Here is a 15,936-nt window from a genome sequence, read left to right as displayed (position 1 = left end):
AAGAGAAGGAGAAGCCCGGCGAAGAGGAGGAGAAGTACGACATCTCTTCCAAGTACCACTACCTGACGGAGAACGACCTGGAAGAGAGTCCCAAGGGCGGGCTGGACATCCTCAAGTCTCTGGAGAACACAGTGACGTCCGCCATCAACAAGGCCCAGAACGGCACCCCCAGCTGGGGCGGCTACCCCAGCATCCACGCCGCCTACCAGCTCCCCAACATGATGAAGCTGTCTCTGGGCTCGTCGGGGAAGAGCACGCCCCTGAAGCCCGTGTTCGGCAACAGCGAGCTGGTGTCGCCCACCAAGAGCCAGACCCTGGTCTCGCCGCCCAGCAGCCAGACCTCCCCCATGCCCAAGACCAACTTCCACGCCATGGAGGAGCTGGTGAAGAAGGTCACCGAGAAGGTGGCCAAGGTGGAGGAGAAGATGAAGGAGCCCGAGGGCAAACTGTCCCCGCCCAAGCGGGCCACCCCGTCCCCGTGCAGCAGTGAGGTCAGCGAGCCCCTGAAGATGGAGGCAGCGGCGGCGGCGGTGGCTGGTGAGGGGGACTTCCGGAGCCAGGAGGCCAGTCCCAGCCCGCCACGGGATGGGGTCAAGGAGGGCAGCCCCCCGGCCGAGCCCGTGGAGAATGGCAAGGACCTGGCGAAGCCCCTGAGCAGCGGCCTGAGCAGCAGCACGGCCATCATCACCGACCACCCGCCCGAGCAGCCCTTCGTGAACCCGCTGAGCGCCCTGCAGTCGGTGATGAACATCCACCTGGGCAAGGCCGCCAAGCCCTCCCTGCCCGCCCTGGACCCCATGAGCATGCTGTTCAAGATGAGCAACAGCCTGGCTGAGAAGGCGGCCGTGGCCACGCCACCCCCACTGCAGGCCAAGAAGGCCGACCACCTCGACCGCTACTTCTACCACGTCAGCAACGACCAGCCCATCGACTTGACCAAGGGGAAGAGCGACAAAGGCTGCCCTCTGGGCTCGGTGCTCCTGTCACCCACCTCGGCCTCGCCCGCCACCTCCTCGTCCTCCTCCACGGCGACCTCCACGGCCAAGACCTCGGCCGTCGTGTCCTTCCTGTCCAACTCGCCGCTGCGCGAGAACGCCCTGTCGGACATTTCCGACATGCTGAAGAACTTGACGGAGAGCCACACGTCCAAGTCCTCCACCCCCTCCAGCCTCTCGGAGAAGTCGGACATCGACGGGGCCACCCTGGAGGAGGCCGAGGAGGCCACGCCCGCGCAGAAGCGGAAGGGCCGCCAGTCCAACTGGAACCCCCAGCACCTGCTCATCCTGCAGGCCCAGTTTGCGGCCAGCCTCCGGCAGACCTCGGACGGGAAGTACATCATGTCCGACCTGAGCCCCCAGGAGCGCATGCACATCTCGAGGTTCACCGGGCTCTCCATGACCACCATCAGCCACTGGCTGGCCAACGTCAAGTACCAGCTTCGGAGGACAGGTGGAACAAAGTTCCTAAAAAACTTGGACACCGGTCACCCCGTGTTCTTTTGTAACGACTGCGCCTCCCAAATCAGGACCCCCTCCACGTACATCAGTCACCTCGAGTCCCACCTGGGCTTCCGGCTCCGGGACTTGTCCAAACTCTCCACAGAACAGATTAACAATCAGATAGCACAAACCAAGTCGCCGTCAGACAAACTGGTGACTTCCTCCCCAGAGGAGGACCTGGGGACCTCCTACCAGTGCAAACTCTGCAACCGGACCTTTGCCAGCAAGCACGCGGTCAAACTCCACCTTAGCAAAACACACGGGAAATCGCCCGAAGACCACCTCCTGTACGTGTCTGAGCTGGAGAAGCAGTAGCGTTGGCTTTGGATGGAAAGGACGGTCGTTGGCTTTGAGGGGGAAACTGTTGAAGGCACCTTAAGGGCCCTCTGCCTTGTTCTTGGCACATGTTCTTATTTTAACTGCAGAGTCACTCTGGGCAGGACTGTTTTGTATAACTGTACAGTGTTTAATAGAGGTGCATAATCAGCTGTTGTTACTGGTAAAATATGAAGGTTAAAACGCAGTGGTAAGTGTTTGGGACTTTGTGTAAATGGGATTTAGTTGTGAGCATCCTCCCGATGCTTCAAGCTGCATGCATTAACAGACAGTTTAATTAAGCATTTATAATGAAATCGGGCACACTTTTTTTTCCACGTGACGCGAGTGTGCTGGAATTTCTCACCCTTTCATCTTTAGCCCTCTGAGTACTTTGAAGCACTTTTGCATTAATTTGGTTAAAAAAAATAAAGGAAAATAATAATAATGTATGAAGCTCTGTTTTTTAAACTCCTTACCAGCTTAATTATAATTAATAATATGAACCTCCATTTCTGCAGGTCTGCAGGGGTAGAACACGCCTTGAAATTTAAAAGAATATTATTTTCACATTGAAACATAGATGTATATATTGTATAGATTTCAGACTCTCTTATGAAAAAAAAAATGTGATTGTGGTTAAATGACCTTTTTTTCTGCATTTATAGCAACAGTGTTTTATGTACCTGCTATGCTCTGGGCATAAGCCGTGCCTATGTATAGTGTATATTTCTTTTTCCTTTTTTTTAAGGTCTATGGTTTTGTTTTTTACATGCAAACATTGTAAATTATACAGAAGATACCACAGATAGCATTTATAAAGTATACAGAAACGTTATCTGAAAGCAAAGTATGATTGTTTGTTTTGCTATACAGTACATCTATATTGATAGAGGTTCATGTTTAAATTATACATATTTATTAGCATCATGTTATCATTTGTTTTGAGCAGTCTGAATAAATGAGGCCAGGAAAGCAAGTCCGTGGCAGGCATCATAACTATTTTGCACATGATTTTTAAAGGTATTTATTAGAGATCAACCAACGCTCAAAATAAACTCAGTGCTCAAAGGGTTAAGTCTATTTGAAAAGGAAAAAAAAAAACAAAAAAAAAAGAACTTGTACTGTATTTCCTAAACATTGATAAAGCCTTTAAAATGTTTGTACTGTAATACTTTGCTTAAAAGTCATGAGGCATTCTGTGATACCATCTCTCTCACTTATTTATACGCCCTCTTGGTTGCTCTTCCATAGTGTAGGATGCCTTTTTATTTCGATTGGTAACTTTCCGTTTTGTTCTTCCTAATTATTCTCCCAAGATCCCACAGTGCAGCTTTATCTTTAGGCTTATGAAAGGTAACCCGTGGTTACCGGCTCTCCAAGTGATTCTGTTCTCCTCCGTTTTTGGCAGTTAATTTGCAGAAGTAACTGACAGCTGACACCATATGAGAGCCTATGTATAAAATATTGGCATGTAAACAGCACAGACACTGTAACACACTCTGTGCCCTGTTTTGTGGTTGACAATGAACCACCATTATGTGACTCTTCATATAACCCTTTTTTTCTACGGCAGCATTAAAATTGTCTTTTTGCTATAATTTTGTGTTGCGTTCACAATTATGTCTGAAATGTGCTACGACTAACGAGCACATTAAAATTAAATTGTATGCGATCTGTTTATGACTGAGTTGGTTGCTGTGTCTGCCAGGTGCTGGCAGTCGGAGGCCGCCCGTAAATCAGGGGAGTTTTAGTGAACTTGGGCGTTGGGAGAGCAGGAAGCCTTTGCCAGCGGTGGCGTGGACAGAATTTTCTCCAAGGTTGGAAATGTGGCAGGAAGGGAGACAGTCACGTGGGCAGACCCTCCCTGGGAGAGCCGAGTTGGAAAAGGCCGAGGATGGAGCCCAAGGTCACCCCTCGGGCCACGTGGGAACTGACTTCGGCCGCCCCTCTGGATGGGAGCGACTCAGGGCCCGGAACCTTCTGTGCAGGCCGATGGGGACCGAGAGCAGCGGGCAGTGTGGGCCCTCCTGGGAAGGAACAGTTTCTGTAGCAGAAAAAGAGCACCCGGCTGGCCAGGGTGGCTGGAGCCTGGCTCTCTCCCCCCCCTCAAAAAACCCCCATCCCCAGCTCCTCCTGTGCTAAGGCCACGGCAGGGAAACGGGTAGGGGTGAGGGGGGAGGGAAACGAGTGCAAGGGGTGGGAGCGGGAAGAGCGTTTCCGAGATCCTCACAGCGTCATCTTCAAACCCTGGGAAAGCGTGCCAGCAAGACGCTGGGAGCATCCTGTGGAATTGTGAACTACCTTCATTACTCCATTCAGACTACTCTCGGAGTTCTTCGGAATCCTAGCTCCTAACCTAGAATTATCCAAATGAGAGAGGTATTACATCCGTGTGATACATACAACACCTCAACTTTGGAAAACACACACGCACACACACACACACACACACACACATGCGCGCACACACACATTCTTTTATTAAAAATTTAAATGAAGCCCTTTCAGAGATGTTCGGCAACACGCCTCCGTCTTTCCCGGTGCGTCCCCACCCCTTTTCTTTCTTTCTGTTTTTTTTAAATCAAGACAAGCCCCAAATCCCTGTCTGCACTGCTTCCCGTGGGCAGCCCACGGTGTGGGCTGTGCCAGAGCACTTTGCAGGGCTGCACTGAGGCAGCTGCTGGGCGCCAGGTGCATGGCGGGCCTGGGAGGACTGCTCTGCGGGCAGAGGTCGCCCCCTGCCCCTCGGGTACCCAGCCCCTCTCTCCAGTGGGCCCCTCCACCCAATTGGCCCTTCCCCCCCACCCCCACCCCGCCCTGGGATGATTGGCCACCGGATGCAGTACCTTCCCCTTGGGGCACCAGCTCCCCCGGAACCTGGCTCGGGACAGCGTCACCCTCCCTCCGTGCCTCCCGCATCTTCACATCCTGGAGCCCAGATTTCCACTCTTGAATTTTTCACAGGTTAAATATAGCATCGGTTTATTAGAATCCAAAGTCCTGCGTCTAACAGATTAAACTGACAACACTTCCATCACCACCAGGGCCCATGCGGCTTGAAGGGAGATGGGATTTGTACAAGTGATGGCGAGCCCCCCTCCCCCGCTGCGCCCCGCCCCTCCCCCCCTTTTACAGTTTGGGAAGAGAACCTGATACGCTTTGCCCATCTCTTCACCCCCCCCCCCCCGAATTATCTCCAGAACTTTGCGGTTTGGGCCGCGAAAGTGATAGGGAGAGCCCAGGTAGGTCGCAGGTTCAGCTACTCTTTTGGCGTTCGGAACCCTGGGCCGCCTGAGGTCTCTGCTCAGATGAACGCGCCCAGGGGTGATTGATCTCCAGCTCAGGCAGAGTGGCCGGGCAGCTGACGGCCCTCGTCATAAAAGCCAACACAAGCCTCTTGATCAAGCCTGCCCCTGTGGAAGTGCAGGACACTTGTTCCTGAGGTCATTGAGCCTTCTCCTTGCCTGCAGAGTGGCCCGGCTAAGGGGAACCTGCCCTGCACCGCCCAGCCAAGGTGCACTTCCTGCCACGGGACAGGGGGAGGGTGTCAGGTTGCGTTCCAGGTGGGATGTGGCCGCACACCAGCTCTGCTGCGCATGTGGTGGGCCCGTGAGTGGCGAAGGCAGGAGCCCGTGTGTCAGGCCTTCCAGTGGGATCCGGGAGGAGGGCTGGTGCCGAGAGAGGGAGGTTTTAATCACAGGTGTGCCGGTGACCCCGACCTCACCCCGCCCAGCCCCGCCGCCTTGCAGGCCTCCTGTATATCTTCCAGCCATCACATTTACACAGTATCTTAAAATAACATTTGTGATAAATGTGCAATTTAACTAATTTATGGTGCTATGATGTGCTCAGGGCTACATGCAAGATGAAAATCTTAAATGGAGCTTGAACAGCTCACTTCACAACAAGAAATCAATATGCCACGTCTTAGCTATTTGCTGCAGTCAACATTTAGCAAAAATATCAGTGATGTATCTTTAAGTTTTAGGCAGCAAGAATTCTATAATTAACCAAAATCTTACATAGTTAGAGAGGGTTGGTTATGATGAGGGCCCAGATCTCCCTGGCATCTCCGTTCTATTTTCACTCTGCCAAAGGAAATATCTATCTATATACAGATTGATAACCAGCAGAGAGCAAGCACCCAGCCTCCCGCGGCCCCGGGCAAGTGGGTGGTCAGAGAGGCAGGTCTAGCACAACTTGGGACCCCTCTGTTGCAAAGTGAGACCCTCCACCAAGCCCAGCCCCTCACCCTTGATGGTGGCGACCCAGCCTTTTCAGAAGGCCCCGGAAGCAGCCACACACCACGAAGCTTCATCTCAGAGGACACAGCCCCAAAGACAGGAGTGGCGAGCCGTGGGCTGTGCTCAGCAAACCCCGAGTGAAACTCCAGAGATTTCTCCATTCCCTCGCAGCAGAAGGGAAGAAAGGGAAGAGAAAAATCAAATGATCATATTTTTCCAAATTCGTCTGCGCAGTGCTTTTGAAATTAGAAAATGATGAGTGCATTTTTATCCTGTTGTCTGTTTAGCGTACCAAAATAATACACTTCGTATGAGAGGAAGCAATCAAAAAAAGGAAAACACACAACCCCCCAACTCCACTCTTCGATAATAAATACTTTAACTTTAAAATAATAGCTATTATCCCTTGAGCTAATGGGGAAATTACCATTTTACGCTGCCAGATAGTTATGCTTTTGGTAATAGAAACACTAACCTTTTTTCTCCCTAGGGATTTATTAGTAAGCTCCTGCAATCTTTGGCTAGAGGAGCCCTGGAAGTTGTAGTTCCCTGGACCTGGGGTGCCCGGGGAGCTTCTCGGCCTTCAGATGACCTCGGGAGGCAGAGAAAGGTACTGGTGCTGGGTGCTCAGGGGGACTTGGGTGTGCAGCCTTGGCGAAGCTGGCTGCAGTCAGCGGGAAGCTCACTCAGCGGGGAGGACACGCCTTCTCCGACCAGACCAGTACCCTCCCCCTCTCCCTCTCTGAGTGTGTGTGTGTGTGTGTGTGTGTGTGTGTGTGTGTGTGTGTGTGTGTGTGTGTATGGTGGTGAGGGCAGTCTTGTCTGTCTGCACTCCTCTCAGAGAGAGAGAGAGAGAGAGAGAGAGAGAGTGTGTGTGTGTGTGTGCGTGCGCACGCCTGTGTGTATGGTGGTGAGGGCAGTCTTGTCTGTCTGCACTCCTCTCCAAGTGTGTGTGTGTGTGTGTGTGTGTGTGTGTGTGTGTGTGTGTATGGTGGTGAGGGCAGTCTTGTCTGTCTGCACTCTCAGCTGGGGGATTCCTGTCCCTCCCCTGCAATTTCCTGGCCAGAGGAAGAGGCTCTTGAGTCCCAGGGCCATTCTCTCCCTCAGGGCTTGACTGGAGTCACCACCACCACCTCGGGAGGAATTCAAAGGCAAGCTGGTCCCCACCCCCAACCCTCCGGTGCCATGGGCATCGCAAGTCCCTGTGCTTTCCGATCACCTGCTTTGCCCTCCTAGACCGGATTCCCTGATGGCTGTGGTGTCTGGGACGGCCCCGCACGGCCCCCTGGGAGCTGAGTCCCATCCTGGCTCGTGACCCAGAGGGCATCCCTCCCGCCGAGCTCGTGGCTTATAAAAGCAACCACGTTCCTGTGGGTGTCCTACGCCGTGTCCAAGGAGCCAGGTGTTTTTCAAATTAAATCCTAATGATAGAAGATCAGAGAAAGTGCTTTTCTACCACCTTTGTCTAATGTCATGTGCTAATCTATTCTTAATAAATCATTCCTGATGATAATGATGATAAGCAAGGTGACCCCTTCCCAGAGATGAACATCCACAATTAGCGACTCAGGAAAGAGGATGCGCTGATATTTACTGCAGAGCCGGCGCTGGCCAAGGTAGACAGCAGCCACACGCAGCTCTTCGCGTTGAGACGGAGTCCGGGGGAATCCATCTCTCCTCCATGGTGGCGGTCACATTGCACGTGCTCAGTGCCCACCTCTGGCGATGTGGCACAGAGGTAGGGTAGCGCATCCTCCGTGACAGTCCGCCGGAGTGTGATTTGGAAGAGCAGTTTCCTTAGTCATGCTCGCAGGGGAGCAATCCCCTCCTACAGGTGAATTTCTGTGAATTTTTGGTTGGCCAGTGATAGGTACAGGCGAAGCAGAAATTTTGGGTCTCAGGTGTTCACATCTCTGATCAAAGCCAAGGAGACACACGATAAATGGTGACATAAAATTATAAGAATGAGTGCAGTCCTCAGTTTAGGAAGATGCTGGCCATTGTGCTTATTGTGGGTTTATCTGGACTCCAAATTGGGCTGGTGGAAGTGGCTGTGACCTTGACTGCCCTCTCTTGACTGGAAATCAGGCAGTTGCCATTCTCTTTGTCCATGTCGTCTTGGAGGCTTCTGCTGAGCCCCCTTTTTCCCCCGAGCCTCCACCTCCTTCACAACAGGCCAGGGTTCTCCTGCTCGCCTTTTTAATATTTCAGATATATACACAGGACTTTGAAAACGGCTCCTTAAGTTTGGGGGGTAAAGTTTTAAAAATGATTACGCTTCACCATTTCACTTCCATTATTTTTCCCCCCTCAGCAGGGATCCAGGGACACATTTATGACCCTCATAATGGTGAATTAGAGATCTCCCAGGCCAAGTGAAATGAAATTACGAGAAACTGAAATCTGTTTTAATTGGAGCGTTTATGGAAAGAAGAAGTCAGAGCGGCTGTCTTTTTTTTTTTTTTTTCTTTTCCTCAGCGTGACTTCTAGCTCCTGGCCGCACCTGCGTCAGGAAACCAGGGCTGGCAACCCCAGGCTGAGACAGAGGAGGGAAGGAGATAGAATGAGGTAGGTGTGTCGGAAAGAACTCATTTTCTTAGCTTAAAAAAAAAAAAAGGAAAGAAAAAAGAAACCTCCGAAAACGAAGGTACAGTCGCCGAGTTCCGCCTCAGCGACCAGGAAACCGAGTCGGCAAAAGCTGAAGGACCCGCTCCTGAAAGCCTCATCAGGGCCTGTCATCGCTCTAATGAATATCATTTAAATTGCTTTGTATATTGGGGGAGTTTGGATGTCGATTTAATTTGTGCATGTGTTTGAGTTCTTCTGCTTGGCTAGGCTAACAGAGAAGCAGCCGCCTAATGAAAACTGAGCCGGTGACAGTGGGATGCGCTCCCACCCAGTCAGATGGGTTTGATGGGCTGCCATGACAGACAGGCTCGGAGACGTGGCCGGGGCCCCGGGGCCGGGAATCAAATGGGAACACACGGGAACGGGAATGTGGTTCTTGGCTTGTGGTGCGGGAGCCGAACAGAGATGGGGTCTTCCTGAGCCACTCTCCAGGCTCACAGAGCGAGTGACGTTTTGCTCCTGCGGGGGCTCCCTGATTGGAACCCAAGGGGCGTGATGGGTGGGGGTGGGGCGGGAAGGAGCCTGTGAAAGGCGCCCCCTCTCTCCTGCCTACTCTCTGCCGCGCCCTGCCTGCTCACGGCATCCTCCAACTTCTCAGCATCCTCACCCACAAGGTCAGCCTAGACCCCCAGAACCCACAAGGTCAGCCTAGACCCCCAGCAGTTGATCCCAGCGGCGAGTGTGCTCAAGGGATGTCGGCATCTCCTCTCTCTTTCTGGAGTCTTCCACCCTGCAACGGATCCCCCGAGGTGGGGTGGGGGGGGGTATAAAAGCAAGCCTTGCACCTCGGGGTGGGGACGAGAGGCCCATTCTCTCCTAAGCAGACCTCGCCCAGAGGTGCCAGCCTGAAGTGGCAGTCGACAGCTGGGCCGGGCCGTGGTGGGGGAAGGAGCTGGTGCAGAGACACGACACAGCCCGCAGATTTCCCAGAGCACACGGTGTCGGGTGTAGGCTGGGCTGGCTGCAGGACCTCGGGGTCTTTGACTCTGTGGCCCAGGACACTCAACACGGGGACGTTTGACTTGACGAAGTCTCAGGGGTTCTGGGTGTTGCAGGGACCCTGGACTGAGGTGCTTCCCTTGACTTGCACTTACCCCGGCCAGGGGCGGTGGAGGAGCCCTGCCTGGCTCCTCTCCAGGGACTCGGCCCGTCCTGGCAGACGCAGACGCAGGCAGCTCTGAGCACCCCCTCCCCACTTGGCCTTGACCAAGATTCAAGCAGGAGAGAGGAGACAAAACAAGGGTGACGCCGGGGAGATAAAGTCCCCCTGTGGAATGAGACTGGGCGGCAGACAGGGCGGCCTGACCAGGCTCCCGTGCCGGGTGCTGAGGTGCCCCCAGTGAGTGCCTACACCCCAAGAGCCGTGGGAAGTGGACCTTGAGGGCCGGATAAGGTGGAGGCTGCTGGGAGCGGGTGGTGAGGTGGCTGGCGGCCCCCAGCCAAGCAGCTCAGGATGGCCACAGCACCATGGGGACCCTTCTCTGGCACCCAGGACAAAACATTGCTGTGGCCCTGGTGGTGCCGTGTGACTCCAGGCCAGGCTGCCCCCGCTGGGTACCAGTCTAGAACCTTCTGCTGCAGCTTCTTGGTCGATGAGGAGCAGGGTCCCCTCTGAGCACTCCTGTCTCCCCTCAGAGGACTGTCTGCGGGCACTTCCGCCCATGTGTCCCCAAGCACCGGGCTTCCAGGTCCCCGCACACAGGCTTGGTGGCAGGAGCCAGTTGGCGCCTTCTGCCCCCCCATCAGCAGATGCAAAGGGACGAAGGGAGAGGGGGGTGTTCCCAGAGCTGGGGGCACTGGCTAGCGTGCGGACAGACCTGGGGGCTGCACTCTCACCCCGTCACGAGCCGTGCCGTGGCAGCCCTCCGGGGAAGGACCTGGCTGTGAGTTCTGCTCAGCCCCTGGAGGACGTCAGACTTCCCACACAAATGTGGGTGCCCCGTCCTGGGAGGCCCGACGGGGTCGTGACCTGTCTCAGGGGTCCTGGCGTATCCTGACCTGCCCTAATCAGCAGGACCCTGGCCCCCAGCGTTGGTGTTGGGATAAGGCTCCCACCTGTTTGCAGGGAAGTAGAGGGGCCTCTGGGCGTCTGCAGTCATGACCCCTGTATCGGTTTCGGCGCTGGGCTCCCGTTGAGCTCAGATTCCTGTGGGTCCTCAGCAGAGCCTGAGTGTTCTGAGAGCAGCGTCGGCCTGGCGAGAAGCCTGCTGAGAGGCTGTGCGGAGCGGGTGGGCCAGAGCTGTTCCCCACGGGACAGGGATGCTGACCCTGGCTGGCCCCCCTCTTCTTCAGTCACATACCCAAGGGAGAGGCGAGTCTCCCCCCTGGAAGTTCCCAGAACTCTTCCAACAAGTGTGGTTCCTTCCTGATGTGACCGCAGAACGGATTCACTGGAGCAGCGGCCACGCTAGCCTCAGGCCGGTGCGACCCCGCAGGGACAGAAGCAGAGATTGTAGCAGAGACAGTAGCAGGTGCCAAGAGCACCTGACATCGAGCACAAGCAGTGAGTGTGGGGTTCAACGCTTTCAAGACAGGCAAAGGAAGCCTGGCAGTCCGTCGCCACGCTTTAAAAACCCAGGGCGTTTGTGCTGGCTTCTGATCTCTCGAGACACTTGGTTCTTAGGGGACAGCTTCTGACGTCCCCACCCCCACCCCCACCCCCACCACTGGGTACTTCCTGCTGGTTTGTCTGCTGGGCTGGGCCCCTGGGTTGAGACTGCAGTGCAGGGAGCGCCTCTCACAGGGGACCCCAGCCAGCCAGCCAGCGCAGTGGAACTCCGGAGAGAAGGGAAGGACAGGAAGCCACACTGAGGAGACGCTGGGCCCCCTCGGCCGGCCCGGAGCGGGAGGGCAGCTGGGAGCAGCAGTGCCTGGCCCCAGGCTCACTGACTCGCTGATAATGGGCCTGGCCTCACCCGGGTGTCGCTGAGCCCTCCTGATCAGAGCCCCACCTGGCGCCCCACTTTGGCAGGTTCACGAGTGGGGGTGTGGCCAGGCTGCCCCCCCTCTCCCCCCGCGGCTCAGCACCAGCCTGCCTCGTCCCTGTAAGCATTCCTAGCCTGGGAGACAACTCCCTGCTGGCAGCGGGAGCATCTTGGCCAGGGCAGCCCCAATGTCAGACTCCCCGGGGCGAAACTGCAGTCAGTGCTGCTGCTGCTGCTGCTGCTGCTTCGAGAGACCCCAACCCGGGGTGCCTCCCCCTCCCGCATCCTTGCACTTCGCTAGCAAATTGTTGGCCTATTTCTGTGTTTATTGCCCCTCGTGTCCCCGGGTGAGCCCAGGGACCCCTACACCCTACAACGTGTCAGTCGCCTCCTTTGCTGACAAGAAGCAGTGAGGTCTGGCTCCCCGGGGAGGGTAGGACAGTGAGTGGGGGGCGGGGAGTCCCCACCCAAACTGGCAACAGATCCCCACTGTACCCTATCTTGGGCCCACACATGGGATATCACACTGGACAGGGCACCCCCCCTCCCCCAGGAGCGCCTCCTGCTGGAAGCCCCTCACTTGGCACAGGCCCACCTTGCCTTGACCTGCAGGCCGGCCTGGCCCAGCCGGCCCAGTCTCCGGGAGGGAGAGAGAGAGAGAGAGAGAGAGAGAGAGAGAGAGAGAGAGAGAGAGAGCAGCTTGTTTTCCTGCCTCTCTTGGCCCAGCTCGCCGGCGGCTGGGGGGTAGCCGTGGGCAGTGGGTGGTGAGGTGGTGGTGGATGCCAAGAGGGAGGGTCCTCCCACGGCTCTCTGCCGCCGCACACAGCTTCCACCAGGCCTCCCGCCCCCCCCCACCCCCGAGCTTTGTGAGGGTGCAGATGTGTATCCTTCTCCCACCCAAAGGGCCTGTCATGAAGTCAGGGTCAGAGTGCCGCGGAGTCGGAGAGGACAAGCGACCGCTAGAACTTGGAGGTGAGTGTCCAGGCCGGCCCTGTCCACCTCCTCCCCCTCCCCCCCTGCCCCTGCAGGGAGCCGTGCCCCTCAGCTGGAGCAGAGCTGCCATTCTACAACACTTCTTCTCTTCAGATCCTCCCCCCCCAGGGATGGCTCAGCTCCCCCCACTCCCACCCCTCCCCCTGCCATCCATCCCGCCCCCTTCCCCTGGCCCAGGACACCCATGCCAGCACTGCAATCAATTAGGCCTGAGGAATGGGCACAGGGGGGTTACAGGAAATTAATTTCATTTGGATTTTCTCTCCCCTGGCAGTCAGCTCTCCCTGCACCCACATGCCCGCAGCCCAACTGCTCCGTCCATCAGCTCTTGTCCAAGTTAACTATTCATTTTATGTATTTTAATTTGTGCAGAACATTTATTTGGCTTAAATTTCCTTTTCAGGGGTTTGGAATGTGCCTTCCACACACAGGCAGAGATGAGCTGCTCAAATTTCGTCAGAAGGAGTTTAGTTTACAAAGATAGTAACTGAGCTATTAAAACCAACAACCCCTTTTAAAGCAAACAGACCATTAAAATATAGGAACAGTTTATGGTATAAATAAAATTGAGGATATAGATTATTTAAAGATAAGATTTTCAAGAAACCGGGATAAAAAAGCATTTAAATAATTTCTCCACGATATATATTTTTTTTCCCAAATGAACTTCAAAATGCAAATGCAAATTTTATAAAAAAGCACAGAAAGACATTAAAAATCCATCTTACTAGTAAAGACATACTAAATAGACTTGACTTTTTCTTTCAGATCTGTATATGATTTCTACGGGGTGGGGTGGGGGAGCTATTTGAATTCATAAGTGGCAGAATGTACCCAGCTTGTGAAGCCACACTGTGGAAAAAGAAGCAAGACATTTGCTTCTAGATCATTCTTCGGAGCCGGCTGACAGATACAATAATTTCGTCCATTAGTCCGACCCATTGTCTTCCTTCAGCACAGAAGTGCTGTACCGCGGAGGTAGATTTCCACTGCTATGCATATTTTAAGGGTTATTTGGCAACACGAGTAAAGCTAAAAGTAGCCTCTTAATCTAATTAATTGACATTTCTGAATCTTGCTTTCACAACAACACATGGTTTCATGTTCTGGGTTTTAGCACTTGTCAAGCTTTTTTGGAGAATGTTTTGGTCAGAATGACAAGATAATTTGTGACTGAGGCTCCAAGCTAGAGAAGTGTTTAAGGCTATAATGATTTATTATCATCACAGAATAACAAAATTTACAAAGTGTTTCATCAGAATTTTTGAAATAAGTTTGCCACCATAGGAGAAGGTTTTTTTGTGGGGTTTTTGTTTTTTTTTTTTATTTTGAGGTGGGGGGAGGTCTGGGTTCAGAGCCTGGAGGGCTCAGGCTTCCTATACAAACACAGCCCTTCGGCTTCCGTACAGTTTCTCTATTAATTTATCTCCTCCCATGGGTTTTTTTTTTTTTTGAGAGAGAGAGAAACCCCAGAGCACTTTAGGAGGACAAGAGGTGATAGAACGAGAACAGAAAGGAAAAAAAAAAAAAACAGACCTCTCCCTGGATTTCAGAAGCAGAGAACCCGAGTCCCCAACTCCACTCCTAACATATATGTGGCTACAGTCGACGATGAATTTCTACATTTTGGCACCGGTCAGAGTGAAAGTAGTCGCACTATCTATAGAAACTTTGAGATGGAGAACACTTGGAGTATGCTACTGAAAATGCAAGAAACACATTTTTGAAAGGATGAAATAATATCACTGAGTGACAGTAAATTAACATGCTGACATTTGCAGACTTCCAGAGCATTGCCATAAAAAGAAGTAATACAACATGACTAATTTGGACTTCTCTCTGCCTTCCGAGGGAGAGACAGCCCTGCCCCTCCACGGCCACCCCGCCGCGCAGGCACTTCCTCCTCCTTCCCAGGAAACGCTGTGACTTAACTCTACCCAGCGCTCCGGCTCCCCATGGGGACAAACTCTAGAGAGTGCAGTTTTGACTCCGGCGCTGGGAAGATGCTCTCTTGAATGTCGAGTGAATGTCCTGGGGCTGACGGGCGGGGGGCGGGGAGGGGCACAGACTTCAGGCCACACCCCCCACAAAAGTTGCTGCTGTCTTGAGCCAATGCCAGGAGAGTCCCGGAGCCTGCTTGTGCAGGTAGGGAGACTGAGGCACAGACAGGATCTTAAGTTCCCAGGTGGTCTCTCTCTAGGTCCAGATTCTTCCTGGAGGTGAGCAAGAAAAAGAAAGAAAGAAAGAAAGAAAGAAAGAAAGAAAGAAAGAAAGAAAGAAAGAAAGAAAGAAAGAAAGAAAGAAAGAAAGAAAGAAAGAAAGAAAGAAAGGGAAGGAAGGAAGAGAGAGAGAGAAAGAAAGAGAAAGAAAGAAAGAAAGAAAGAAATAAAGAAAGAAAGAAAGAAAGAAAGAAAGAAAGAAAGAAAGAAAGGAAGGAAGGAAGGAAGGAAGAGAGAGAGAGAAAGAAAGAGAAAGAAAGAAAGAAAGAAAGAAAGAAAGAAAGAAAGAAAGAAAGAAAGAAAGAAAGAAAGAAAGAAAGAAAGAAAGAAAGAAAGAGAGAGAAAGAGAGAAAGAAAGAAAGAGAAAGAAAGGAAGAAAGAAAGAAAGAAAGAAAAGAAAGAAAGAAAGAAAGAAAGAAAGAAAGAAAGAAAGAAAGAAAGAAAGAAAGAAAGAAAGAAAGAAAGAAAGAAAGAAAGAAAGAGAAAAAGAAAGAGAAAGAAAGAAACTAGGCTTCCTCTCCCCAACATCTTGCTCCCCTCTCAATGTGGGACAGGATTCTTTGGTTATTGGAACTGGCACAAGGCTTGGCACACGGAAAGGGTCAGGCGAGGTTGGCAGAACTCACGGGGAAAACCCTTAAAAAGAGTCGGTTTTGCATAGCTTCTGCACACCAGCTCTCGGGCTCCTCCCTGAGGGTGTGTGCGAGGCCAGATTCTAAGATGAGTGGCAAGGCCCGTCCCTCTGGAGAGTGCCACGGCCCTCCAGACACAGCAGTGTCCACGTTCCAGGGTCCCCGGGTGCCCGTTCACAGCGAAGAGTGGCTCATGGAAAAGGTGACCTGGCGATGTGTGTGTGGGAGTCGCCGGGTCGCAGACGCCGAGCTCCCAGCTGGCCACAGAGCTCAGGGCGGTCATGAGGGCAGAGCCGGGGGTGCCTGACCGTCGTCTCAGGCTGTCCTCTCGGTGAGCTGGACACAGGCAGGGTACCACAGTTCAGGGGTGTCTGGGCACGGATGAGACTCAGCGGGTGTGATGGTGAAGAAAGGATAGTCAGGGCTGAGGGCTGGAGTGACAGCACAGCGGGTAGCAGCAGCACAGCTGCCTTGCACGC

General features: G+C 53.3%; 1 protein-coding gene across 3 annotated transcripts in view; it reads left to right on the top strand.

Moving 5' to 3' along the window:
• The window catches only part of TSHZ3 (teashirt zinc finger homeobox 3), a 74,769-nt gene extending 71,285 nt beyond the window's left edge, over positions 1 to 3,484 (top strand). For all 3 annotated transcript variants that reach the window (XM_055145654.1, XM_055145655.1, XM_055145653.1), the window contains one exon: positions 1 to 3,484. This exon is cut by the window's left edge and continues 1,482 nt beyond it. In XM_055145654.1, the coding sequence (XP_055001629.1) occupies positions 1 to 1,814 (1,814 nt within the window). In that variant the 3' untranslated portion in view covers positions 1,815 to 3,484.
• Positions 3,485 to 15,936: the final 12,452 nt, after the last annotated feature.

Source organism: Sorex araneus, chromosome 8, assembly GCF_027595985.1.
Source record: "Sorex araneus isolate mSorAra2 chromosome 8, mSorAra2.pri, whole genome shotgun sequence".
Classification (NCBI taxonomy): Eukaryota; Metazoa; Chordata; class Mammalia; order Eulipotyphla; family Soricidae; genus Sorex; species Sorex araneus.
The sequence above is the reverse complement of the archived record's forward strand: the minus strand, read 5'-3'. Positions and strand labels throughout refer to the sequence as shown.